Raw genomic sequence first — 26,638 nt, forward strand, 5'->3', positions numbered from 1 at the left:
ACCACACAAATATTGGTGGGTGAGTTATTGTTGTTGATCACCTGTGATTCTATTAATAAACCATTCTTGTTCAGTTGATGGTTTGGAATGGGTTGTTGAGATGGTAAGGCAATAACAATAAATTGGTTATCTATCTCTTTACCAAACCACCATAGTTGGATAGATAGATGGATAGACAGATAGATCTACCCATGTATTGTTATCCATTCATTGCAATGCAATGTAATGTATAAACAAATAAACAAATTACTAATTATCTTTTCTTCTGACTTGTTAACCAACACATGTAACATCCCCATCTCCTGCTTTTTGACCAACACATGATCTTCCAACCACAACCACTACTACTACTATTATTTCTTTCTTACCTGTTATATCTCTCTGCCAAAAACTATCTATTCTTTATGGTTGGTCAAAGGTACTAATACAAATAAGTGAGTGAATATATAAATATATATATATATATAAATAAGATTCAGAGTATGATAGATTTATAACAACGATGATAAAAAAACAACAGCAATGATAATCACCTGCCTTCAAGTTTTTCACTGAAAAAAATGTTTTGACAAAAAAATTGGTTTTTTGAAGGTTGGGTTTTTCAAAAGAGATCGCGGCGCTGTCAGACGATTGAGAGATCCTTTTACCACCTAGCAAAAACAATGCTTATAACGAACGAGAGAGAAGATTATTAATAATACAATAAAATAAAAAGATGGAACAAATTAAAATAACCTTTTTTTTTTTTTTTTTTATTTATTATTTTTTGTTTTAACATAAGATCATTTGATTTGGAAAGGAAGGTAGGTACAATATGGTTGTTATATGTGTGATTTGATTTTAAAAATGTAATGTATTTGTATGTGAGGAATTAATTTAGATTTAGATTGTTTTGTTTTGTTTGTTTTAAGAATTTGAAACTACACAACCTTGACCACAAAGAGAATACTTTCTGTTAAAGTTGAATTTAGACCACTTGGAGGTGGCAAGGTCAAAACAAAAGTTGTCGTTTTGATCAAAGAGGAAGATCTTGGACTTGGAGTCAAAGACTAGTGTTGGACGACACGATGTTTCAGTGAGTGGTGGAAAGGCCAACGTTTGGATAAACTTGGTGGCGATGGTGAATCGCTTAAATGTGGTTTGGGTCATATAGTAGATGCATTCGCCTTGTGGATCGAGTGCACAGCCTTGTACCATGCCTCCGCCACCAAGACTGGCGTAGATGGCCGACTTTTGTTCGACAGTATCGAATCGCTCAATCTCTTTGCACGCACGGCCATTGACCACTTGACCACCGACAAGGTAGATGTAACGTCCGTCAAAACAGGTAAAACAAGAGTACTTGTGCTTGGACATGGATCCAACCGTCGAGAATTGCTTGGTCGAGACATTGTAACGCTCGATTCTCTGTACAATCTGGTGATATGGTTTGGAGTCGTCCAACACCTTGCCACCAAAGATATAGATGTGTTTTTTGCCATCAAACTGGGCGGCAATACCTCCACCACCACGGTTCATCTTTTCAGGCTTCTCCCACGTCTGCTTGTTAATGTTGAAGCGACGATAAGTATTGATCTCATAGTTGCCACCAAACACATAGATGTACTTGCCATCGGATGCACACGACGACGACACAAATGGAAGAGCATCGGTTGATACCGATTTCAATAGTTTCCACTCGTTGCTTTCAACAATGTATTTATGACATGTACCCAAATCAGTACCATTCTCATTCCAACCACCAATAGAGTAGATGTATTTGGCTGCCGATCCACTATTGTAATTTGGACTACCAATACCAGTTGACAATGGACTGTTGTTGTTGTCTAGTGTATCCGACTTTGATGACTTTCTATCTTTTTTCGATGATGACTTGTCGGCATTATTGGACGACGATTCATCCTTGTATGGTAGAATCGATGGTGATTGTGCTTCTTGTTGATGATGCTGTAATTTAATTGGTCTAAATGTAGATTGTTTGACAGTTGATATGGTTCCCAAACCAGACAATTCATCAACAATTGATTTCTTTTTCAATTGATCAATATCCAAAACAAACTTTACCGGTACATCAACTGGTTTTAATAAATTATAATCAGATGTTTGAATATGTCTCACTTTTTTATCTGATAATGAATATTGTTCTAAAAATAAAATAAAAATAAAAAGAGATAACTATTAGAATACATGTAATAAATAATATAATGTATGTTTTGTTTCTTTTCTCTCTTATTTTTACCTAAAACTTCAAATAAATTTGTTTCATATAATTCAGTTGGAGTTGATTGTTGATAAGGTTTACTTTTATCCCATTGTGTTTGAACTTGAGATAGATCCTTGTCTATGAGATTTAGACGTTTGGTAAGTTCCAATTTGGTGGCATCGTATTCCTTTTGAATCTCTTTTTCCAAATTCATTTCTCTTTGTTTGATGAGGAATTGGAATTCCTTGAAACGTTCTTGAATTAATAATTTACATGATTTGTTGTTATCCTCTAGCTGTGCCATCAACTCGAGTAAATGTGCCTTGTCTTGTGCTCTGTCGCTTGCTTCGACATTCAATGTTGAAAAGACAGCCAACTTGTTGGTAAAGTCGTCAAATGGTATGGTTGGGAGAATATTGTGTTGTTTATGTGATAATGTACATTGTGGACAGATAGGTGTTTGGCAATCCTTACAAAATGAGTTGTAATAATCATTTGTATGGAATGAACATTTGGTTTTTCTTTGTTTATCTACTACTTCTTCAATTGGTTCGGCTGTTGTCGTTGTTTGAACAGGTTCAGTAGTTGGTTGAACTTGTTGTGTAGGTTGAACAGGTTCTGTAGTTGGTTGAACTTGTGGTACAGGTTGAACAGGCTCAGGAGTTGGTTGAACTTGTGGTGCAGGTTGTTGTTGTTCGGTAGGTTGAACAGGTTCAGCAGTTGGTTGAACTTGTGGTGTAGATTGTTCGGGTTCAGTTGGTTGAACAGGTTCAGTAGGTTGTTGTTGTTGTTCGGGTTGTTGAGCTTGTGGTTGTTCTTGTTTCTCTTGTTCTTGATGTTGAGGTTGATCAACACCAGTTACATTTTTTTGAATCTCTACATTGTTATTATTATTATTATCTACAGTTGTTGTTGTTGTTGATGATGATGTTGTTGTATCAACCGGTGTACTACTAGTGGTGGTAGTGGTAGTATCATCGACAGTAGCTATGAGAGTCTCGAGTGGAGCAACAACCTGCTGCTCTGCACTACTACCATCAATATTATTTGTTATTTCTTCTTGTTGTTGTTCACTCATTCTCGAGATATCTATCAATCTATCAATCTATCTATCTAATATAAATCGAGAGTGTGATATATCTTGTATCTGTATTTAAATGAGTGGTGTTATCAATCTTTTAAAAATAGTAATAAAAAAAAAAGGGAAGCAAACACTTTAGGGTCTGGGTTGGTGACTAAAAACCAATTATTGTTATTAATCAAAGAATTCGGGGAACATCAAAATATCATGTGATTACAGTATTATTCAGTCTATATTTGTTTGTACTCAATATATATATATATATATGTGTGTGTGTGTGTTGTAAGCAACATGGACAAGAACCAGATTAATATAGCTTAATGTTAATTATTTATGTAGTGAAGTGAAGCGAAGCAAACAACAAATTAATTTAATTTGATTAAATTTCATTGTAATTTGTCATCTGACCATTACGCGTTCATTCGGTCATCAATCTTTTTTTTTCGTCTATTATATTATACAGTGCTTTAAGCAACCTTTTAATTACTACTTATCTCTCTCTCTCTCTCTCTCTCTACTCTATCTATCTATTATAATATAATCTTGTTGACTAGCTAGACAACAAGACTAAAAGAAAGAAAGAAAGAACAAAAAATGAATATGGCAAGAAACTCTGCAATGAAGGCACCAACACCACCAGATAAAGGTAGCTTTCCATTAGATCACGATAAAGAATGTACAGAGGCAATGAATGCATACATTCAATGTCTAGCAAGCAATCAGAATCAATCAAGACAATGCGCTGAATTATCTAAATTTTATTTACAATGTAGAATGGACAAGTATGAGAAATGACAAAAGAGATAGAATAGACGATAGGAGGAGAGAGATGCTAATTTATTTATCTCTTTCAATGTTTATAGGGGATTAATGGCAAAGGATGATATATCAACATTTGGATACGACGAAATCAAACAATCAAACATTGTAGAACCACCACCTAAAACAAAGGAGCCAATGATTGCAGGCTTGCGTAGAAAGAATTAATGTAAATAATAATAAAAGTAAAAGTATCATGACGTCACACATTGATCGATCACATCGTTTATGGGCAACTCATCCCATCTTTGGAAAACTTGTCGTTCTCGATGAATTCAAACAAGGAAAAGATATTCTTTTTTTTAAGTTTAAAACAGAAAAATCAAAAGAAGAAGAACCAACCAAAAGTGATTGTTCTTCCGTTGGTAAGTGGCCACTTCCTATGAATAGTTTAACTCTTTATGAATTCTAATCAGTTCACTTTATTCACAACAAGCAAACACAACAATGAAAATAATTACAACTATCATTTTATCAACATTATTAATATTGGTTGGCAATTGTACAACAACAACAACACAGTATTATGCCAGTTTTACACCTTTTAGTGGTGTAAATTGTACAGGGTCTATATCTGGACAAGGGTCAAGTTATCTCTTGAATACTTGTCTACCATACGGTGATAAATATTCTATCAAATATGTTCCAAACAATGATAACACTGCATTTACACCAATCTATTATCTCTACAACGCCGATTGTTCCAGATTCCCAACAAAGGATACAACACTCAATATTGGACAATGTTATAGCAATGAAATCAATGACCCAGACAATGGATTATTCTATTCGTCTGCCTCTATCCAATCTGAACCTCTTGCACCTCCCTCATCGGGACAACCATCACTATACAGTCGGTTCTTTGACAAGTCAGACCAAAGTTGTTCAGAGACTATGTTGTGGTCCCAATTCTACACCAACAATACAGCCTATGATGTCAATTTCACTCAAAGAGAAACCTTTTACTGTGATCCAATTACCAATAATCCAATGCAACAAATATGTAATTTAGGTGGTAACAAGGAATGTACAACCAATGACCTTTCATCAAAATGTCAATATGACAATACCTATTTAGCAAATAGTATTTATACTTGTGTTGATGGTACTACTAGTGATGATATTATCAAAGTTAGACATATTAAATAAATCAAAGGAAATAAGAATATTTTAGAAACCAATCAATAAATCAATAATCCATTATTTTTATTTGTGTATCTACTCGATCTTGGAATATCCAAAATAATATTTGTTTCGCTTTTTTTGTCTTAAAAGTCATCACCGTCATGATGATCAGACTCTGACAGAGCAGAGGCTTGATTGTTGTTTTGTCATTCATTCATATCTACGTGCAGCAAGAACAAAGCAATGAATATATCAAAGATATTATTCAAATCAGGTAGCAATTATACTACTAAATTGGTCAATAGCACCAATAGTAATAGTATCAATGCTTTGAAACGATTCAATGGTCAACAACAATCGTCATCATTATTTCAAACCATCATTATCGATAACAATAGCAATAGATATTACTCTTCAAAGCATCACAAAAAAGGAGGTGATCTAAAGAATAACAAATATAATAATAATAACAATAAACCAAATAATAGTAATAGTAATAGCACCAATACACCACCTCCTCTTAATAATAATAATAACATTAATAACATTAATAAAGATATTAATAACAGTAATAAAGAAAACAAAGACATTAATAACATTAATAATGAAAACGAATTGAAAAAGAAACAACTAGAGGAAGATATAGCAACAGCCAATAAACAACAAGTCTATCAACAATTGGCATCACAGATTCACAAAACCAATCAATTTCACGAGGCAAGCGATCAAGCTGAATTTGATCAACAGAATAACGAGAATAATGGCAACAACAATGGTAAACCAAATTGGAAGACAAAGTTGTTAAGAAATGCAATTTCATTGGGTGTCTTTGGTGTTCTTTCATTGGGTTTTGCAGGTAATTTAATTATTAATATATAAAAGTATCTTGATTTGTATGATTACTTATACTTTTATTTATTTAGTTTACATGTCATCAAATGATGAAACTGAATATCTTTTAAAACATGCACCACGTATATTAAAGGAAATTCAAACATCTGATGAATTATCAGTCATTGAGACTAGATTACAATCACTCTCTGAATGTACTTCAAGCAATAATACAATGAGAAAACTTATGGCTCAACCAGAGAATATCAACCATTTATTGGATATTATCGATACCTTTGCAAACATTGAAGTCAATATCTATGCTGCCAGAATCATTGAAAACTCTGCAACTTTTAGTATGTTAAAAAATTACTACAATCATCATCATTTATTATTTCTGTCTCTAACCAATATTTCTATATTTATAGTTCAAGATTATTCAACATTACCAAGAATTATTAAAATGTCAACTACACCATACTTACCAGCATATGTTCAAAAGACATTGGGTGTTGCCATTAGTAGAATTGCTGGAAATGAAGATGCTCGTGTTATCTTGGCCAACAATGGAGCCATTACAGCATTGGAAACTTTAAATGCAAACAAAATGCTTCACAAACAAATCTTCCATACTGCATTGTTGGTCATCAGTCACACTTGTTTGAAACTTGCCAACCATGATGATCTTTTGGTCACCGAAAAGGAATATCAATCAATGTTGACCTATGCCAAGGAAGAAACCATCATTCAAGCCGATTCACTCTTATCAACCAAACGTCAATTATTTGAATCTGGTTGGTTATTATATCTTCACACAAGTGCTGGTGGTTTTGTTTGGGGTTGTTTTGAAAGTATTCAAAATGTAAGAAAACATGGAAATATTTATTCTTGTAAATCTATATACACCGTTTTTTTGTTGCCATTTACTTATTAATTTTTTTTATTATTTTCTTTTTTTTAGAAATTTAATTTAAAGACAATTTTAACAAATGGAGTTAAAACATCATTGATTACAGCAGCAGTACCAATATTTTTCGTTGGAGCCATGACAACATGGTATAATAACGAGTTGAAGAAATTGGATTCTACCAAAGACAAATTCTACTTTTACTTTGCTGGCGCCTATTCATTGTACCCATGGTATTATCTTTTACCAAAGATTGAAAAGTTTTCACCCTATTGGTTGGGAGGGCACGTTGTTGGTTTCATGTCCTTCTTTGCCTACCTTGTCATTTCAAAGAATGATATCTTTAATTCCGACTCTCTCATCATTCAATCCGACAAGAAATCACCACCACGTGATGTTTTAATTAAACAATACCAACAACAAAAGAAAAAAGAAAAATTATCAATTACTAGCAACTCTAATAATTCTGTAATTAATCAATAAAACAAAAAGAAAGTTGGTTTGTAATTCAAAAAAAAAAAAGTGCATACATTCTCTTTTCTGTTTTCTTTTTATTCTTGAATATTAAATAAAGATTTAATATAATCTATAGATTCTGGAAGAAGAGTTGTAAAAGGATCAACCTTTGGAGTATGACGAACTATAAGGGAGTCCAAAAGATCTTTTACAGCGGGATCGTTGACGATTTGATTGGCTTTGGTGATACGATCATAAATTTCAGAAGAGATTGATTGTGAACGACGGAAACATTTGAAAATGTCAATAATGTCTTGTGGCGATTCTGCAGCTTCAAGGAAGATTTGAGCCAATCCATGTTGCATGGCTTCAAATGTCGATTGATTCTTTTTAAAGATGCCAAGGACGAGATCCTTTCTTCCCAACTTGGTCAACTGTATGAGATATGGTTGATAGTTTGATATTGCCTTTCTCTTGCTGTCTGAGTGGTCGTCTAAAAATTGGTCGATTATCTGTAGGTTGTCAGTCAATGGCTGAGTGGCACAAAACAACTTGACGGCTTGTTCCTTGGGTCCAATGGATTTAGACGACTTTTGATAGAAACTATAGGCGTTGTCATATTTTTTGGTTTCGATCAAGTGGAACAGACGGAAAGTGGAAATGGTGGTATTGTTGATGAAATAATTTGAAAGGATCTGTGGTTCGTTGCCATTGTACTTGTTTTCAATCATGGCTCTTTGTGCGTATGCAACCGCGACCATTTGATCGGATGCAAATTCTTGATTTTTTTGCAAAGATCTGTCGGGCCAGATCGAATCGGTTGCTCTTGCAAAGCGCTGCCATCAGGTTGGATAGCGTTCCATAGTAGCTGCGCATGACGTCGGCGCTGACCATTGATTTGTAAAATTGGATGGCAGTGTTTGGATCCTCGTTGGTGATATCGATGAAAAGGTCGGGATGGAATAGAACGATACGCCATGAAACTGGTAATTTATTCATCAACAAATTACGGCATCGTGGTCTATCATACTTTCCAATAAAGTTCATTAAAAAGAAATGATACTTTGTGAATGATTTAATCGTCGTCGTCGTCGTCGTCGTCGTCGTCGACGATGATTCTTCCTCTGTTGTTGTTGCTTCTGCATTTTCGATAATATTATTTGTTGTTTCTGTTTGTAATACCAGTTGTTCAATATGATCCAAATCATTGTTGGTAATTGAGTTTTTCATGATTGACAAGTTGCTAGGTATCTCTCTGTCTCTGAGAACCTTGTAATGGGTGACCAGTTTTTGTTCCAATTCGCCCCACTCGTGTTGTGGATTTGGCACACGGATCATGTGCAACAAACGTTCTTCCATTGTATCGTTTTGATAGTCGGCGGCTGCAGCGCTGAGAACAGAAATGTTGTTTCTGTCAACACGACAGTGTTTACGATAGTCAAACCAAAAGTGTATCAAATTGGATTCAATCATTTTATCGATCATGTCCATTGGCTTGTTATTATTTTCATCAGTTTTTAAAAATATTCTTTGGTGTTGTTGTTGTTGTTGTTGTCCGATTGGATGCTGTTGCTGTTGCTGATTCTGATGCTGCTGCTGCTGATCCAATGGATAATCTTTTGGATTTCCAAAATCATCATCACCACCACCATCATAAAACAAACTTTTAGATGAACTCGTGCGTCCTCTGATTTGAATCTCTTCGACAGGGAATCCCTTGGTGTTGGCAACACGGGGTTGATGGTAGATGATAAAGAGTGATGGGATGTAATTGTCGGGTGGCAGGTTGAACTGGTAGAGTCGCAGGCGATGGCATTCCAAAGCCTGGCTGTACAAGTCTAGCTTGAGATAATGCACGGCCAATTGATTGAGAATAAATGAAATGGCACGTGGCTCGCAGTGGCCGAGACCAGACAATAGGAAATCATATATTTTCTCGTTGCCCATCAATCGATTGTACATAATGGTCTCAATAATGACGGTATGTGATATGTTTTGGACATTGATGCTACGTAGCATGTCGCTTTGTGGCTTTTTCGAGCGGTACTCGAGAAAACGCTGAAAGGTGGGTGACATGATGCTTATGTAGTTTTGTTGGTGCACTGTGAGTTGGGGGTCTGTCACTACGATCGTCTTGATCACCTTCCACCAATAGCTGACCTGCCCATCATAGTCGAGTGTGATGGCCAGGTTGATCATGTCGATGGCAATCTTGGCGGTGATGGCGTATCCCTTGGAGAGGAAAAAGTCTTGGTAGATGTTTTTGGTGAGGTTGTGAGAGCGCGACTTGGAGACAATGTGGATGGCCGACTCGAGGAATCGTATATACGATGCATCGTCAAAGTTTTTCGAGTGCACTGCCGTCAACACCTCACGCACGCTGTTGGCCGAGCGACTGGCCAACAAACTGATGAAAAACTGAAAGTCTTTGCTCAGGATGTAATCATTGGTGTCTGTGAGAGACTCTTCGATAAACTTAACAACCACCATGGTATAGTCGTACTCAAACAACAGTGTCATCACCAGATGGATGTTGCTGACCGTGTATCGCATCGAAGAGTTGAGATAGTCGACCGCCTTTTGGGGCTCTTCATGCTCCAAATACTGTGTAATGATCCACTTTTGCACGTCCTTTGGAAAGATATGCTTGTTCTTTTTGATATTGTGCAACTCAAAGAAATCAAACAATATACCGGTTTGTTCTTGCTTGATTTGTTTGCCCAGTGACAGATAGCAGGTCACTATCTTTTCCAACATGGATGGAGACCATAGATAAGTGAATTTGGCAGACGATCGAATCATTGTGCCAAGTGCCTCAATGTTTTGACTCTCCAAAAAGAAAATGATAAACTCTATTATAATCTTGTCACGATGTGGCACAACTTTGGGTGATGTCAATACACCTTGCGATATAAATGCTTCATACAATCCATTAACATATATTTCAAATCCTTTATAATTTGAATTTGCCTTTAAGAATCTTTTTAACCTAGAAAAAAACAAAACATATTAGAGATTCATTCAAAAAAGTAAAGGAAAGGAAAGGAAAGGAATGATATATGTTTTTTTACTTACCATCTATGAATATCAATAAAGTCCATATCTTCATTGATAATACGTTGAACAAATATTTCATATCGAATGGAAAGATCTTTGTTTGTTATTTTACCTAGAGTTTCAGTAGTGATTTCATCTCTATCACCTGAAAATATGTTTGAGAATATAGATGATGTTCTAGATGATGGTAACGGTGATGATGATGATGGAGAAGAGGAAGAGGATGGTCCTTGAAATAAAAATGATAGTGAATTTTCATTATAATTATTATTTACTTTGTTGTTCTTTGAAGTAGTATTTGTTGATGATAATGATAACGGTGATGATGATGATGATGATGACGATGAAGAAGAAGATGATGAAGAAGAAGTATTACAATAGTATCTTTGATTAATGATACTACAGTGTTGATGATTATATAATGAAGAAGATTGAAGTGAAAAGAACAATAAATTCTTTGCAATATCGTTATTTGCTATTGCCGACGTAGTATTGCTACTACAAATGAATCTTTTCATTTATTGTTACTTTGGATCTCTCTCTTCTTTCTCTCTCTCTCTCTTCACCCCCTACTACTACTTATTTTGATAAGACGAAGAAAGAAATTACTTTTGCAAAAAGTGGTATGCTTCTGATCGAAAAAACGAATCAAAAATGGATTATTTAATATCCATATCAATATATTATAATGTAAAAAAAAAAGAAGAAGACTACTACTACTACTACTACTACTACTACTACTACTACTACTACTACTACTACTACTACTACTACTACTACTACTACTACTACTAATAATAATAATACTTGGCTACTACAATTGGTAGTAAGATTGATTAATTTTTTAAAACTTAATAATACAAAGTTGATCGTGAATTGTTTATTTTAAATGGATGGATGGGAGGAGGGAAGAAGAGAGATTATAGTAATGGCAGGATCCGGATATTAATTCAATATAATTTGAATATTGAATGACTAAATATACCATGTGTCGACACATATGTATGTTGTATCGATACTGTCATCATAGGACTACTGATACATTTCGAGTCACACTGTTCCAATTTCTTTGTTTAGTACATTGGGAGCCAGTATTTTCTGGCAAATTGGGTAGTGTTGGCTCCTTGTGGGGCTTGAGCATTACAAACGACAATGTTGGCACTTTGGCTTAAATGTTCGTGTTGAGCATAACTAGTATTGGACATGCTTGAAATATTTGCCTTGAGGTCAGATGATGAACCTAATCTTGATAAAGTAGCTAAAAGTAAAAAAATATAAAATATTAATATTAATATATATTAATTGGATTGAGAAATTATTATTATTATTATTATTTAATTGATATTTACCATAGATGGACATTTTTAAAATTGCGAGAGAGTTTTTGGTTTAAATTTGAAAAAGATGGAAATAATATTATTTTATTAATTAATTTTTAGAGTAGAATAAATTTAATTTTAATTTAAATTTATGATTTGATTTGCTAGTACTACTAATTTTTTATATTGTACGAAAACTGTTGCTTTGCTTTGAGTTTGATATTTTATTTGTTGATTGATTGATTGTTTGATTGTTGAATGAATAGAATGATTATTGTCCGTGCTTTTATAGTGTCGCCAATAAAAGATCAATGCAGTTCAAGCTCCCTCCTCCAACGTTGGAATAGTTTGTGACCATCACGAATATACAATTTTTCAGAACACAGGTATTGTGCTAGCTAATGTTTTAAATTCGGCCAAATTGGGTGAAAGAGAAAGAGGGAGAGAGAGAGAGGAGTTGGCACCAACCTAATTAATATGGTGACAGTTAAATGAATTAGATGAGATGTGTATTAATATGTATAAGTTGACCTTTGGTAAATGTATAGCATCCACAATCAATATCTCAAAATAAATGATGCTACTCTACTCTATTAGTACCCGGGTGAAGCTTGTGGAAGAGGAGAGGTTGGTGTTGGTGTCATTACAACACATCGTTGTTTCTTTAAACAAAACATTTACAACGGTGATATAAATTATCCATATTATTATTATATGCCATTCATGAATAACCCTAGTTAACCATCCAACCAACCAACCACAACCAACAACACACACTTACAAGTAAAGTAGTAGCTAGCACGGACGGAGAATTGGTATTGTTACTACTTTTTTAGAGGGTGGTAAGTGAAAGAGTAGAAACAATGCAGCCTGCAGATAGATAGGTGATATCACTCTGAAGAAACTTCTTGTTTTCCAGTATTTTGTTTCTTCCTGTGCGATTTATATATGTGTGTGGGGTTTGGTGACTACATTTTTTTAAACACCCAATGCTGTCAATTGACCAATCCACACACAAACACACCCGAATATTGTGTTGGTGAGTGAGTGAGAATAGTTTGAATTACAACTAATCGATCAAAAGATAGATATAGGTGAATTACGACGATGCATGTATGCGTCATGTACTTAGTGTGATGATGTTGATGAGGTGGTGATGGTGGGTGGGTGGGTGGGTGGTTGGGTAATTAATTAGCATCAACGATTTGTTATATATTTGGCAATGTCGTCTAATTAACCAACACACACATAAATACATACAGCTTAGCCAGAAAAGAAGCAGCCGGCTGCAGCTGCAACGTCGAGTTGACATTGGTCGTACACACTGCCCGACTTTAGGTGGATAAAAAAGTGATAAAATGGAATCATGATTGACAACTTGCTAAAAGTACCGATATATCGGTCTATCTATCTACACCTAACCACCAACTCTCTCTCTACTCTATTCTATGCCAGTACTTGGGAAGGAATAGGAGTATTACTCTTTCTCATTATTCCAAACTGTTGAGAATCAATATCCCTCATTCATGTGAATTAATTCATGAATCTATCTTTAATCTGTCGGCCAATCCAACCCAATCTATCTCTGGATCTTTCCTTTCCTCTCTTCTTTTGTTTGTTTGTGTTTCACACACTCCAATCCAATCCAATCCCAATTCAATTTCAACCATAAATGAATCATTTTTAAAATAAATCTGTTGTTGTTTTGACTAAAGCAGCAAGCTATTGTTAACAACAATGTCACAGACAGACAGCACTACCACATCCGGATGTGTCTATTCAATCCATCCCATATATTCAATTTAGGTGATTGTACCTATTTCTTGAATTCTTGAGCAATCACCACCACCACCACTACTACCAAATCAAATTAATGATCGGTACTCGTAGTATGTCCATCCATCATAATCATCATTTCTCTCTTGTTTTATAATATTTGATTGGTTTAAACTAAAAAGGTAGAACATACGTTATATATGTGATGACGACGACGATGACCGGATAATTAAAATATCATAACATATATATTATCATCATAGCGATTCAGTAGTGATAGTGGTAGTGAGCTAGGGGGTGGTGATTGATGAAACCATCTTATCTTATTCTATCCGTTTTCAGATATATATATACTATACCGGTACTAACACTGTAACGAATAATAATAATAATAATAGTTTGTGGTGTTGCTAGCTATCCTCTTTTCATTTAGTTGTTATATTGTTAGATGTAAGATTTACATCGTATCGATTATTAACTACTGTACAATAATTAAAATGGTGTATGAATAATTTTGAATTTCCTCATAAAATTATGGCGCCAATGAAAATGTGAACAATAATCACCATCTTTAACTCTTTTTACAATAAGCGTAGTAACATAGTAATAATAACAATAAAGATCTATTATTGAAAGATATTCTCACAATACAATAAACAATACTATAACAGAGTAAAAGAAGACATATTAGACAAGAGTCGAGAGAAAGAGAAAGAGATATATATATATAAAATGTTATGGGTAGATAAATATAAACCAACTTCACTTGATCATATGGATTATCATCCTGATTTATCACTTCATTTAAAGAATATGGTATGTTGTTATTATTGTTGTTGTAGTTGTCATTGTTGTTTAAATATATATACTTTAAAAAACAACTCTATATATAAATATTTAACTAAACCTATCTAACCTTCTTTTTTTTGTTTAGATTAAATCATCAGATTTCCCTCATTTATTAGTATATGGACCATCGGGAGCAGGTAAAAAGACAAGGATTATGGCAATTCTTAAAGAGGTGTATGGACCCAATTGTCTAAAGTTAAAGATTGATCATCGTACATTTAAACATCCATCTACCAACAAGAATCTTCAGGTGACTACGATCAGTTCACCCTATCATATAGAAATCAATGCTGGTGAGGCTGGCAGCAACGACAGATTGATTGTACAGAGTATCATCAAAGAGATTGCTCAATCACCTCCTATCGACTCGTCAGTGTTTGGTGCTTTCAAGATTGTTATTCTCAACGAAGTCGATAAACTTTCAAAGGATGCTCAACATGCTCTTCGTCGTACAATGGAAAAATATGCTGCCTCTTGTAGACTTATCCTTTGTTGTGATAGTACAAGTAGAGTAATTGATCCAATTCGTAGTAGATGTCTTGGTATTAGAGTTCCTGCTCCTTCAATTGCTGATGTAAGTATAGAAAGAAACTAGAAAATGTCAAAGTAATATGGTGTATTAATTGATCAACCTTTCTATATTGATATTATTAGGTACAAAATGTTTTAAATATAGTAGCAACAAAAGAGAAATTTGAATTGCCAAAGAAAATATCAGAGGAAATAGCAGTAAAGGCAAAAGGTAATCTAAGATATGCATTGTTAATGTTGGAAGCAAAAAAGGCAAAACAATATCCCTTTGTTGAAGGAGTTCCATTGTTGGATTGGGAAAATTATATTCAAGTCATTGCAAGAGACATCATTATGGAACAAACTCCTGCCAAGTTGATGGCAGTCAGAGCTAAACTTTACGAACTCATTGGTCATTGTATTCCACCCGAACTCATCATTAAAACTCTAACTCTTGAACTATTGGATAGTATTGATAATTCCCTTAAATGTGAAACTATTCATTGGGCTGCTTTTTATGTATGTGTATAAAATGAATTAATTAAAACAACAACAACAACAAATACTAATATTGTGCAATTATTTAGGAACATCGTATACAAATTGGAACAAAACCAATATTTCATTTAGAAGCATTCATTGCTAAATTTATGAGTTGTTATAAGAAATTTAATTCTGAACCATTTGTAGCTCAATAATAATAATAATATTATTATTATTATTAATCATCATCAACAACAAGAGGAATAAATAATTAATTTTTCATTTATTCTAATTAAAAAGAAACTTATTATTACTATTATTTGAGAAATCTTTGTTGTTTTATAAATAAGTAGTATGTATATGGTTTGGTTTTATTTGATTTATTCCTTTAATTCACCACAATTTTCAATGATGACTGGTTCAAGTGGAGCATCACTTCTATCGGTCTTTGTATTTTCAATCTTGTGAACAACATCCATACCAGAAACTACTTGTCCAAAAACAACATGCTTCTTGTCCAAAAATGGTGTCTCTGCAACAGTAATAAAGAATTGAGATCCATTAGCTAAAAACATGAAAAGAGAAAATATATTGGTTAGAAATCGACTAATCGATCGAGTAATATAAGTAATATTATTATAATATTGATTGATAGAATACTATTTTTTCCAGCATTAGCCATAGAGAGGACACCAGTCTTGTGTGGAATCTTAAAGTTCTCATCAGCAAACTTGGCACCGTAGATTGATTCACCACCAATACCAATACCATGAGTAAAGTCACCACCTTGAATCATCTATAAAATAGAAGTATTATGATTAGTTTCATATTGAATATCATCATATCATCATTATCATCATTTGATCGTCTTTTTCTTTCTTTGTACGTACAAACTTTGAGATGATTCTGTGAAACTTTGAACCCTTGTAGTGAAGTGGTTTACCTGATTTACCAATACCCTTTTCACCAGTACAAAGAGCTCTAAAGTTATCAGCAGTCTTTGGAGTGACATCATTGAACAATTCCATTGTGATTCTACCCAATTTGTTTGATCCTTGTGCCATATCAAAGAATACCTTGAATCTGTTAACTGCTGCCATTTCTCTATCTATCTATCTATATCTATATCTGATAATACTAGTATAATAGTCTAATTAAAAACACTGAATGAAGACGAGCAATGATCACACCCGATTCGTTTGAAATTTTCGATTTTTTTTTTAATTAATTATTTATTTATTTTTTGATTAATTAATTTGATTGATTTATTATTTATTTGATTATAGTTTTCCATTTAAAGATTTAATTCTCTATCTTTTGGTAAATGATCAAAATATTTTGAAATCATTGAATCTGTGACTTGGGAGAGATTGGAAGGCTTCCATTGTGGGTTCTTGTCCTTGTCGACCAAGAGTGCTCTGACACCCTCAAAGAAATCGTGTTGTTCGACAAATTGTTGTGACATTCTAAACTCCATCTTGAGACACTCGGCCATGTCCAACTTGGCACCGTTCAACAATTGACGGTGGACAACCTTGAGAGAGGTGGGTGACATGGTCTGGAGGGTGGCAATCGTTTGCTTGGCCCAGTCAGATCCATCCTTTTTCAACTCTTCAATGATTCTCTCTACAGAATCCTTTCCAAATATTCTATGAATCGCATCAAACTTGGTGGCTATAGTACCATCAAGATTCGATGGAACTTTTTGTGAATATGAATCCAATGTACCACGTACATTCTTTTCACTTGGTACACTTAATGATTCCAAAGCGTCTTGAACTTTTCCAATCTTATCATTTGTAATATAATGTGTTGTCACTCCACTTATTCTAAAAACAAATAAAAATAAAAGTAAGTAGAGTATTCATTCATTCATTGGTTTGTTTGATTGATTGATTCTTACAAATTATCAATTCCTTTTAATTTAGCACCAGTTAAACCAAGATACATACCCATATGGTATGGTAGACGTGGTAGGAAATGTGAACCACCAACATCACAAAAGAATCCAATACCAGTTTCGGGCATGGCAAATTGAGTGCTTTCAGTGGCTACTTTAAACTTGCCGTGGATAGAGAGACCGACACCACCACCCATCGTGAAACCATTGTAGATAGATACTTGGGGAACTGGTGAAGTGTAGATGAGATGGTTGAGTTGATACTCTTCTCTAAAGAACTTGTCACCAGCTTCGAGTTGTTGTTCTGGTGAGAGTGTCTTTCTCGCGGTTGGATTGCAGCCGTCATAGATGGCACGAATATCACCACCTGCACAGAACGCCTTTTCACCAGCACCCTTCATAACGATTGCCAAGTCTCCATCCTTGCAAGTAGAATGAATCTCTGTGTATCTTGGTGTTAAAAGATGAACCATCTTGGCACTGAGTGCATTCAATGCTTTTGGTCTATTCAACAATACATTTAAACATTTTCCCTTTTGTTCAAATAATACTTCTTCCAATGGAGCAGCAGCAGCAGATGGAGCAGCAGCAGCAGCAGAACTATATGATCTTCTTGCAACTTGTTGTAAACCAATATTGAGAGTTGATCTAATCATCCTTAATTCTTTGTATCTCTTGAAGTTTGTGTGAAAAATGATCAAGTAAGTAATTTTTTGAATCTTTTTTTACTCCTCCCGCTTCATTTTCGATGTTCATTTGTTTTTTATTTAGTATTATTTAAAATTACACAGATAATATATACATATCTCAAGATAGATAGATTGTAAAGATGCAAATAGAAGGAGATGAAGATCATAATATGGGTGAAGAGGAAGACGAAGATGTTAATATAGATCATCATAATGATGATAACAATCATACTACTCATAATAATAACAATAACAATGAAACAACTACAACACACCAAATAGATAATAATAATAATAATAATAATAACAATACTGATAATACTGATATAGCAATTGGTACAAGTACAACTAGTACTTCTACTACATCAACGACAATTAGAAATTCAAATTATAATGAAGAAGATGAAGATGCAGAGGAGGATCAAATAATTAAAGAAGATGACGAGGAAGAAGAGGAACAACAAGTTGAAGCTGCTGTTGCTGCTACTGAGGAAGAAGAAGAAGAAGAGGAGGAAGAAGAAGACGAAGAAATGGAAGAAGATGAAGAAGATGAAGAGGAAGAAGATGGTGAAGAAGAGGAGGAAGAAGAAGAGGAAGAGGAAAGTCAAGCAGCAGATGAAGATGAAGATGGAGATTCATCAGACAGTGACAAGGAAAGTAAAGCAGAAAAGGAAAAACAATTACAAGCACAACAAGAACAAGAACAACAACAACAAGAACAACCAGTCAAAGAACCATATCGTATGCCAGAGGACTATTTAGTCCCCATTCGATTAGAGGTTCAAAATGGTCTCTATCGACTATGGGATCAGGTGCTATGGAACATCAATGAAACACAAGTCACACCTGAACAATTTGCAAAGGGATTGTGTGCAGATTTGGATCTACCCGATTGGTTTGATCCACTAGTAGCATCTGCCATAAATAATCAATTAAATCGTCATCGAGATGTAATGGAAAGACTCGAACAAGTTATGGCTGGTATTGGTTCAGAAAGAATTATTACCATTGTTGTATGTTGAAATAGTAGAAAGAAATTAAAGACAAGACAAACAAAAGAAAGAATTCCAAACAATTATTTATTAATTTATTTATTAATTTATTTAATTATTTTTAGTTGGATTTAACAGTAAATGGATTACATCTTAGAGATCAATTTGAATGGGATATATTATCATCAACCAATGTGGAAGCATTTGCCAAATCACTGTCATTGGATTTGGGATTATCAAGAGAGTTTGAAAATTCTATTAGTTTTACAATGAGAGAACAGATACAATACCAATATGAATTGTTGGCTACTCGAGCACTTCAACAAAGACCAATGGTCACTGCACACACCATCATGAGAAATGAACTTGATGTCCAAAATTGGAGTCCTTTTGTTCGACCATTATATCCTATTCCTCATTTAATAAAAAGACAATAATCAATCAATCAAAAGAAGAAGTAGATTACCACCTTATAATTGGATAAAGAGACAGCGTGGTTACTTTTATCTCTTTTATACAAACAAAAACGTCTTGGGTCATTTAGAAAGTAATCGAATAACCAACCGTCATGTTCAGTACTATATCTCTATAGATTTCTCTTCTTTGTCAAACACAGCTGTTCAATTATTTATAACCCCCCTTGCGTTGTTTCGAAGTTTATCTCTATCTAATATTATTTATTGTTTTCCTCACAATATATAGCTACAAGTTCATGTGTGTTTGATGATGGATGAGTGGATTCTTAGTCAAACATTAATTAATCTAATAGATATTATCGGTTTCCCGCTTTTCACGTTAGATTGTTCGATTTCTTTTATCTAAGTGATGGTGCAATGACCCTGTTTGATGGTTCTATGTTTTCACTATCTTGACGACATCAAATGTTAACATTTAAGATCTTATACCCCCTTTCCTTATTAGATGTGAAGAGACAACTGCCTGTTACTTAATCTCTCTTTTGTTTGCAAAAGACTTCTGGGTCACTTGGAAAGTAATCGAACAATCTAACGTGAAAAGCGGGGCGTAGCTACCTGATACAAGTTGGTGTCATGTTCAGCACTAGCATCAAGGTGAGGGATGTGGTATATATTCTGATGGTCTCTGGTGTCTCTCTATCTCAGCATGGATTTTCAGTGGAATGAAAATATCTTTTGGGTTTTTTGTGTTGTTATCAAACGAGAGCCGATTTCTTTTCACCAACAGTGGCACTCAAAGCCAAAGAAGGGGGTAGGTATAGAAAGCAAGGCCTTGGTGGCTCTACATGAGGGGGTCTCCCACATTGAGCCGAGATGAAACAAATTGTTTTTGTTTTTTAGGGCTATTTTTTTTTTTTGAACAAAATATATTTTTTTTTTGAGGCTCGTTCGACTTCACTAGTGAAGACGATCAGTTTCTCTTTTCTCCTCTTTGTCTAACACACACTTAACACACTTAGCCGTTCAATTATTTATAACCCCTGCGTTGTTTCGAAGTTTATCTCTTTATATAATATTATTTATTGTTTTCCTCACCTATACCATACCGAGACTCTAAATAATCCCTTTTATCTTTTATAAATTTTCATTTAACAACTCTAAACCCCTTTTAAATAATAATAATACCAAACACACAAACAAAAAAAACCTTTTTTTTTCCATATATTATATACTTTTTAAAAAATGAATACTCAACAACGTGCTATGGAGGGTGATTTGACCCGTATTACTGCTATTGCCAGAAAGGAAAAGGACGCCGTCGAACGTACCGACATGAACGACACCTTGAAGCAATACACCACCCTTTTCGAAGGTGACAAGGCCTCGATCGAGTCGCGTAAGGACAACTACACCTCGATGGTCAACCAATTCTACGATTTGGCCTCTGACTATTATGAATTTGGTTGGGGTCAATCCTTCCATTTTGCCACCCGTCACAGATTCGAGTCATTCGAAGCCTCGATTGCCCGTCACGAAATGTACTTGGCCCATCAACTCGGTCTCTTCCCAGGCATGCGTGTCCTCGATGTCGGTTGCGGTGTCGGTGGTCCAATGAGAACCATTGCCCGTTTCTCTGGTGCCCACGTCGTCGGTCTCAACAACAACGAATACCAAATCCAACGTGCCAAGCGTCTCAATGAAGCTGCCGGTCTCTCCCACCTCTGCTCCTTTGTCAAGGCTGATTTCATGCACGTCCCACAAGCCGACGAGACCTACGATGCCATCTACCAAGTCGAAGCCACCTGTCACGCTCCAAACAAGGTCGACTGTTACAAGGAAATCTACCGTCTCCTCAAGCCAGGCTGTCTCTTTGGTGGTTACGAATGGGTCATGACCAACAAGTACGACAAGAACAACGCCGAACACAACAAGATCAAACACGAAATCGAAGTCGGAAACGGTCTCCCAGATCTCGAACAACCAGACGTCATCGTTGCCGCCCTCAAGGAAGCCGGTTTCGAAGTCCTCACTGCTCACGACGTTGCTGAAGACTCTGAACTCCCATGGTACCTCCCACTCTCTGCCTCCTTCTCCATCACTGGTTTCCTCCACACTGGTGTCGGTCGTTACCTCACCGGTAAGTTCTGCCAATTGCTCGAACTCGTCAAGATCGCTCCAAAGGGTGCCTACGACGTCAATGTCTGGCTCCAATCCGCCGCCACCTACCTCGTTGCCGGTGGTTCCAAGCAAATCTTCTCCCCAATGCTCTTTGTCTTGGCCCGTAAGCCAGAAAAGAAGAACTAAACCTAGATCTTTGTTTCACAAAAAGCTTTTTAAATTATATCTCTCTTTTTTTCAACCAATAAACTTTATTTGTATAAATATAAAATCAAAAAGGATTAATGGGGGGGGGCAAGGATAATATTGATATTATTATTATAATGTTACACAGATCCGTGAGTAGTGGGATTTCCACAAACAAAAAGAAAAGAATGATGATAACAATAACAATAACAACAAAGACAGTACTAGTACTGTCAAGAGTATCACAAAACAAAGATTCAAAGACATCTTAGAGTCTACACCAGATAAAGTAGTATCATGGTTACTCTATTTAATTGTAAATGGTACTTGTAAACATGTATGTAATTTATTATAATCGAGATCACCTTTGCAATTTACTTACTTTACTGTTGTCATTAAAGAGAAATCAGTACAGTTTCTTGATAAATTACTGATTAAAAAAGGTGATGACTTGATCAAAGAATTGTTACTGGATGATAACAGTCGAGTTGTTAAAGACAAATCATACAGTTGTTTTTATCGGTCATTTATTTAGTATCATTCAAACAATTGCTCTCTTTTTAATTCCTAAAGGTATGCATGTTTAAATTGATACTTTTACAATTTAATTAATGTGTATTATTTTATTTTGATTTGGTCTGTAGGTCTTTGGAATGAATTACAACCATCATTGGTGGAAATTGTAAATCGCGAAGAAGAGGAAGAAAAAGAAGAGGAAGGATCACCATCACCATCACAATTAAAAGTAAATACATTATCATTACTATCATTGTTGTCAAAGTATGACTCTAAAAAGGCAAAACTAGAAACGTTGGTCAATGAGATAAGCTCTGGTGTATTGTCTGATGATCAGTATCGATCATTATTTCCCGATCTATTGTCAATGCTTCCAATCATCGAAAAGACTGAAGGAGAATATTTTAAAAAGATTGTGGTCGCTCTAAACAAATATCTATACAAACGAGAATCCAAATTGGATGCAAGAATTCATTTTACCAATCATTAACACGTTAATAGAAGTATTGGATAATAATCGTGAAAATGGATTCTCTGTAAATACAAAGGGTGTGGTTTATAATTCTTGTTGGATATGGTCGAGAATGATGAAAACAATATTTTTACCAACAGTCATCTTGAAAGAATCGTGTCACACTTGTACGAATGGATGGTGATTCAAGTTGAGGATGTATCAGTGGAAGAGTGGACTGATAGCGACTACTGTACAGACAATCAAGGTAGTATATTCAACATAAATAGCGAGGAAGAACGTGACCTTGGTATCCTCAAGACAGACTTTGATCAACAAATTCCAGCCGATTCGAATTTTGAACGATTCGTTGGGTCGATTGGTAACCATGTCGAAATACAACAATCCATTTACGATCAATTCTCCATCCTAGTAAACTCTCAAAAATGGAATGAAAGATATGCTAGTTTGATTGCTTTGTCTAAATTTACTAGATTTATCATTGATATTGTTACGCAACAACTTCCATTTATTTTAAAGTATGTTAAATAATAATAATAATAATAATAATATTTATTTAATTAATTATTTATTGATTTATTTAATTTTATTTATTTGTAGTTCAATATTTAAATTAGTTGAAGATGAAAATATAAGAATCAGATGGGCATCATTACAATGTTTAATTCAATTATTTATACATATGCAAGAGATGATTGGTTCAAAAGAAAAGGTATACCAAGTTTTGATCAAATCAATTTATGATCCAAATGAACGCATACAAATTAGTTGTTGGTTGTTACTTCAAACAATGACAAATGTATTGGAAGCAGATATGATAGCAGATACTGATTTGCAAGTATTATCAAGTTTGTTTGAAAAACTTTTACAATCACAAAAGTTATATGTCGTTGAAAGTGCATTACCTTCATTCATGTCTCTTGTTTCTATTGCTAAAGAAAGATTAAACCCTGTATGTTAATATAAATATATTCAACTTTTTAAAATATTAATCAATTTATTTCTATTATTTATTAGTATTTTGGAAATATTATTCCAATACTATTATCAGTGTTGGAAAAACATCAAAGTATTGGAACAAAAGAATCAAGAGTATTCAGGTGTCGTGCAGTTAAAGCATTTGCTTTGTGTGGTTTGGTGGTTGACAATAATACATTTTCAACATACTTGAACAAGTTTATGATGTTTGTTAAAAAGAATCAAGGTTCGGTTGATTTAGCAGTTGATATTACAAGAGCATCATATTCATTTATTCAAACGGTTGGTAATGAGTTTGCAGTTTATTCACCAATGATTGTCAGGATGGCTGTCAATGTACTAGAGATACCACTACCCGACCAAGAACAAGACATGCGTGCATCGTCACGACATAATGTCAAGAAAATAATGTCGACCCTCACAGGATTGAACAACCTTATTCAGATTTGTATTGATTAGGGGATGTCATAAATTACGTGACACCGAAGGATCCAATGCAATCAAGGCTAGGATCCTCTCATTTATGCATAGTTACTGCAAGTATGGTGGTGAGTTGGCTATCAACTCTTTCCCACATATCATACCTGCCATTATCGAGTGTCTGACATATACGAATAACATCTCACGTATTGCTGCATCTACACTAAAAGAGGCAGCACAAAATGCCAAAGATAGATTCTCACCTTGGGCCATCATGATCCTACACACTCCCAACAATGTACCGCCCAACTCTACCACTTTGACCCTTTTCTGGCAGAGAGGATGATCTTGATAATATACTCTGCTTTGATGATTGTTGGTCAGCATCTCTTTAATCCGAGAGGGCAAATGAAGTGAATTTATAATTTAACATACGATGGTGATTTGTTGTGACATTTTTAAAAAAAATTCTAAGGTAGAGATAAATAAATCCGGTGTATCATCCCTATCCTATCTACTTTAATAAAAATCAACCTCCAAGTTGGTTCATTTTCAAAAAAAAGGAAATATTAAAAAGTATTTATTCTTTAATTAAATTATTATTTTGATTACATAGTCATGGGAGGAGGATAAGAAGAAGGAGATTTAAAGATAAGGTAGATACATTAAATGCCAACCAATAATATACTATAATATTTTGAGAAAAGCAAGTAAAAGGAGTTTTTAAACTAATAGAATATGATATATAAAGTTTTTGTTGTTGATTTAAAATTAATTCAAGTTAGATTCCATTAATCTATTCATGATTGTTTTGGAAGGTAGTTTCAACCATTTTGGTAATTCTTTTTGATTTGGGAGAATTTTCATGGTAATAATGTGAAATTGATTCCCAAGTTGACATTTGATTTTACCAACAATAAATCTGCCATGAATGGTCACACAACACAATATTTTTTGAATTCGAGCCATCATATATTTTTACCAATACAAAGTCCATTTTATCGAATTGACAAAATCTATAGATATTTGAGTTTGATTCGTTCTTCAACCACTTTTCCATTTTTTCTAATAGTTGGGTATATTGTAAGACATCGATTGGTTGTTCTTGTTCTTCCACAATAGATTTTTCACAATTAGAATTGGGGGAAAAGAATTCTCGATGTTTGAAGACGAAATCATTATCAACTTTGAGCATCGACGCATCAACCTTTAAAATGTCTTCGAGAAACAAAGTTGGTTTCTTTTTGAATTCCAAATATGAGTAAAACTCTTTGTTGAATACAATCAAAGTTTTGAAAGGATCAAGACTTGATAAAATGATTTCAAACAATAAAAACAAGTTATTGGTTCCATTGGACTGCAACATAATCTTATCTAGGAATGTGAAGGGGATTCGAACAAGAAAAATCAATGGATTATCCAATATTGATAGTTTTCGAATATCTCTTTCTTGGTTCTTTTTTCGTGTGTGGGAACGATCATCAATCTCCCACAATATAATGTAGAATTTGAATTCAAGGTTGCTGATAGGTTGAAGGTTCATGTTAGAGTCAAGTCGAACCCCCAAATACCAATCCACATGCATTTGATCAAATACAGGGTACTGTGGAATAAGTTCGAAGTACTTTCTTTCGGTGTCGTAGGTTTTGATAAACATATCCAAAATCTTTCCAAATGTTATTTCTTGATAATTGACGCCATTACATATTTGACAATAACCTTTGCTACTTGATTCATGGTGATCAGGATCTCTGCACTGAACTTGATAACTTTCACTATTGTACATGAGGTAGTCAGTGTCGATGTCGGTATCACTTTTCATGTCGCTTTCCATTTCAATGTCCATTCTGTTGTCAATATCGTTTTCTACATGCTCCTCTATCTGATATTCTACGAAATCTATACTATTATTAGGGTAGTCATAACATTGTCTGAGGTATCTTGTTACAAAATCCAAATTTTTGATACATGTCCATTTTACTTGATATATTCTATTTTGTGTCTAAAAAAATAGATTAGAATAATTGATTTCATAAAATCTTGAAATTTAAATTTAAAGTTAAGATTTATACATACAGGGTTCTCACCTCCCTCGTTTACCAAAAAACCAACTTTTTTCTTTTCCAAACCACTAGTGCCACAATTGTCGAAAAAACTTTTTTCATCCAAAGACTTATCTCTATAGTTTTTTCCTTTATGATACCTATTGTACAGATTTAATTTTGATAAAATGTCAAGGCAAATTCCACATACCTCCACATCGGTTGATTTTGGTTTTTTTTGACTTGATTGTGTTGAGGGAAAGCTTTTCTATGTTACAACCTCCCATTCATAATTAGTCAACACTTTCAATTATGACTTCTAGGTTGACACCAATAGCAGATTAACATATCGAATATCAACAACGATCTCAGTATACACAAGACGAGGTCAGTATCAGGAATGAAAGATCAGTCATTATCATTTTTTTATTTGTTATAATATGAACATTGATCTTTATCTTCCTCATCTCATTTGTTTTTTAAACCTAATCTA

The 26,638-nt window shown here is 34.3% G+C and overlaps 15 protein-coding genes across 15 annotated transcripts; 9 read left to right on the forward strand and 6 right to left on the reverse strand.

The window, feature by feature from the left end:
- Window positions 1–906: 906 nt before the first annotated feature.
- On the reverse strand, window positions 907–3,281 carry DFA_09932 (uncharacterized protein; the record flags this gene model as incomplete). Its single annotated transcript, XM_004351776.1, has 2 exons — window positions 907–2,144; window positions 2,240–3,281. The coding sequence occupies 2 exons, from the start codon at window positions 3,279–3,281 to the stop codon at window positions 907–909; spliced, it is 2,280 nt and encodes a 759-aa protein (XP_004351828.1).
- A 597-nt stretch (window positions 3,282–3,878) lies between these two features.
- Window positions 3,879–4,271, forward strand: DFA_09933 (uncharacterized protein; the record flags this gene model as incomplete). The annotated part of the gene is made up of 2 exons (XM_004351777.1): window positions 3,879–4,066; window positions 4,148–4,271. The coding sequence occupies 2 exons, from the start codon at window positions 3,879–3,881 to the stop codon at window positions 4,269–4,271; spliced, it is 312 nt and encodes a 103-aa protein (XP_004351829.1).
- Window positions 4,272–4,550: 279 nt separating this feature from the next.
- Window positions 4,551–5,252, forward strand: DFA_09934 (uncharacterized protein; the record flags this gene model as incomplete). Its single annotated transcript, XM_004351778.1, has 1 exon — window positions 4,551–5,252. The coding sequence occupies one exon, from the start codon at window positions 4,551–4,553 to the stop codon at window positions 5,250–5,252; it is 702 nt and encodes a 233-aa protein (XP_004351830.1).
- A 219-nt stretch (window positions 5,253–5,471) lies between these two features.
- Window positions 5,472–7,449, forward strand: DFA_09935 (uncharacterized protein; the record flags this gene model as incomplete). The annotated part of the gene is made up of 4 exons (XM_004351779.1): window positions 5,472–6,084; window positions 6,152–6,415; window positions 6,488–6,921; window positions 7,021–7,449. 4 exons carry the CDS (start codon window positions 5,472–5,474, stop codon window positions 7,447–7,449), a joined length of 1,740 nt encoding a protein of 579 aa, XP_004351831.1.
- A 68-nt stretch (window positions 7,450–7,517) lies between these two features.
- DFA_09936 (uncharacterized protein) lies at window positions 7,518–10,997 on the reverse strand (the record flags this gene model as incomplete). Its single annotated transcript, XM_004351780.1, has 5 exons — window positions 7,518–8,025; window positions 8,453–9,213; window positions 10,028–10,092; window positions 10,326–10,411; window positions 10,498–10,997. 5 exons carry the CDS (start codon window positions 10,995–10,997, stop codon window positions 7,518–7,520), a joined length of 1,920 nt encoding a protein of 639 aa, XP_004351832.1.
- Window positions 10,998–11,133: 136 nt separating this feature from the next.
- DFA_09937 (uncharacterized protein) lies at window positions 11,134–11,368 on the forward strand (the record flags this gene model as incomplete). The annotated part of the gene is given in 2 exon segments (XM_004351781.1): window positions 11,134–11,169; window positions 11,189–11,368. 2 exon segments carry the CDS (start codon window positions 11,134–11,136, stop codon window positions 11,366–11,368), a joined length of 216 nt encoding a protein of 71 aa, XP_004351833.1.
- Window positions 11,369–11,552: 184 nt separating this feature from the next.
- DFA_09938 (uncharacterized protein) lies at window positions 11,553–11,841 on the reverse strand (the record flags this gene model as incomplete). Its single annotated transcript, XM_004351782.1, has 2 exons — window positions 11,553–11,737; window positions 11,829–11,841. The coding sequence occupies 2 exons, from the start codon at window positions 11,839–11,841 to the stop codon at window positions 11,553–11,555; spliced, it is 198 nt and encodes a 65-aa protein (XP_004351834.1).
- Window positions 11,842–14,306: 2,465 nt separating this feature from the next.
- Window positions 14,307–15,631, forward strand: rfc3 (replication factor C subunit; the record flags this gene model as incomplete). Its single annotated transcript, XM_004351783.1, has 4 exons — window positions 14,307–14,390; window positions 14,509–14,997; window positions 15,078–15,452; window positions 15,521–15,631. 4 exons carry the CDS (start codon window positions 14,307–14,309, stop codon window positions 15,629–15,631), a joined length of 1,059 nt encoding a protein of 352 aa, XP_004351835.1.
- Window positions 15,632–15,796: 165 nt separating this feature from the next.
- On the reverse strand, window positions 15,797–16,516 carry ppiD (tetratricopeptide-like helical domain-containing protein; the record flags this gene model as incomplete). Its single annotated transcript, XM_004351784.1, has 3 exons — window positions 15,797–15,981; window positions 16,077–16,212; window positions 16,307–16,516. 3 exons carry the CDS (start codon window positions 16,514–16,516, stop codon window positions 15,797–15,799), a joined length of 531 nt encoding a protein of 176 aa, XP_004351836.1.
- Window positions 16,517–16,710: 194 nt separating this feature from the next.
- On the reverse strand, window positions 16,711–17,972 carry hibch (3-hydroxyisobutyryl-Coenzyme A hydrolase; the record flags this gene model as incomplete). The annotated part of the gene is made up of 2 exons (XM_004351785.1): window positions 16,711–17,245; window positions 17,320–17,972. 2 exons carry the CDS (start codon window positions 17,970–17,972, stop codon window positions 16,711–16,713), a joined length of 1,188 nt encoding a protein of 395 aa, XP_004351837.1.
- Window positions 17,973–18,145: 173 nt separating this feature from the next.
- Window positions 18,146–19,434, forward strand: DFA_09942 (CHE group protein; the record flags this gene model as incomplete). The annotated part of the gene is made up of 2 exons (XM_004351786.1): window positions 18,146–19,018; window positions 19,123–19,434. 2 exons carry the CDS (start codon window positions 18,146–18,148, stop codon window positions 19,432–19,434), a joined length of 1,185 nt encoding a protein of 394 aa, XP_004351838.1.
- A 1,221-nt stretch (window positions 19,435–20,655) lies between these two features.
- Window positions 20,656–21,717, forward strand: smt1 (putative delta-24-sterol methyltransferase; the record flags this gene model as incomplete). The annotated part of the gene is made up of 1 exon (XM_004351787.1): window positions 20,656–21,717. One exon carries the CDS (start codon window positions 20,656–20,658, stop codon window positions 21,715–21,717), a length of 1,062 nt encoding a protein of 353 aa, XP_004351839.1.
- Window positions 21,718–22,190: 473 nt separating this feature from the next.
- Window positions 22,191–22,723, forward strand: DFA_09944 (uncharacterized protein; the record flags this gene model as incomplete). Its single annotated transcript, XM_004351788.1, has 2 exons — window positions 22,191–22,290; window positions 22,362–22,723. 2 exons carry the CDS (start codon window positions 22,191–22,193, stop codon window positions 22,721–22,723), a joined length of 462 nt encoding a protein of 153 aa, XP_004351840.1.
- An 84-nt stretch (window positions 22,724–22,807) lies between these two features.
- Window positions 22,808–24,142, forward strand: DFA_09945 (uncharacterized protein; the record flags this gene model as incomplete). The annotated part of the gene is made up of 3 exons (XM_004351789.1): window positions 22,808–23,223; window positions 23,306–23,657; window positions 23,723–24,142. 3 exons carry the CDS (start codon window positions 22,808–22,810, stop codon window positions 24,140–24,142), a joined length of 1,188 nt encoding a protein of 395 aa, XP_004351841.1.
- Window positions 24,143–24,529: 387 nt separating this feature from the next.
- Window positions 24,530–26,567, reverse strand: DFA_09946 (uncharacterized protein; the record flags this gene model as incomplete). Its single annotated transcript, XM_004351790.1, has 4 exons — window positions 24,530–24,613; window positions 25,086–25,410; window positions 25,675–26,105; window positions 26,523–26,567. The coding sequence occupies 4 exons, from the start codon at window positions 26,565–26,567 to the stop codon at window positions 24,530–24,532; spliced, it is 885 nt and encodes a 294-aa protein (XP_004351842.1).
- Between the last annotated feature and the right edge of the window lie 71 nt (window positions 26,568–26,638).

This window comes from Cavenderia fasciculata (genome assembly GCF_000203815.1).
Source record: "Cavenderia fasciculata unplaced genomic scaffold Scf_EU5ZYIE02H8LDV-5, whole genome shotgun sequence".
Classification (NCBI taxonomy): Eukaryota; Evosea; class Eumycetozoa; order Acytosteliales; family Cavenderiaceae; genus Cavenderia; species Cavenderia fasciculata.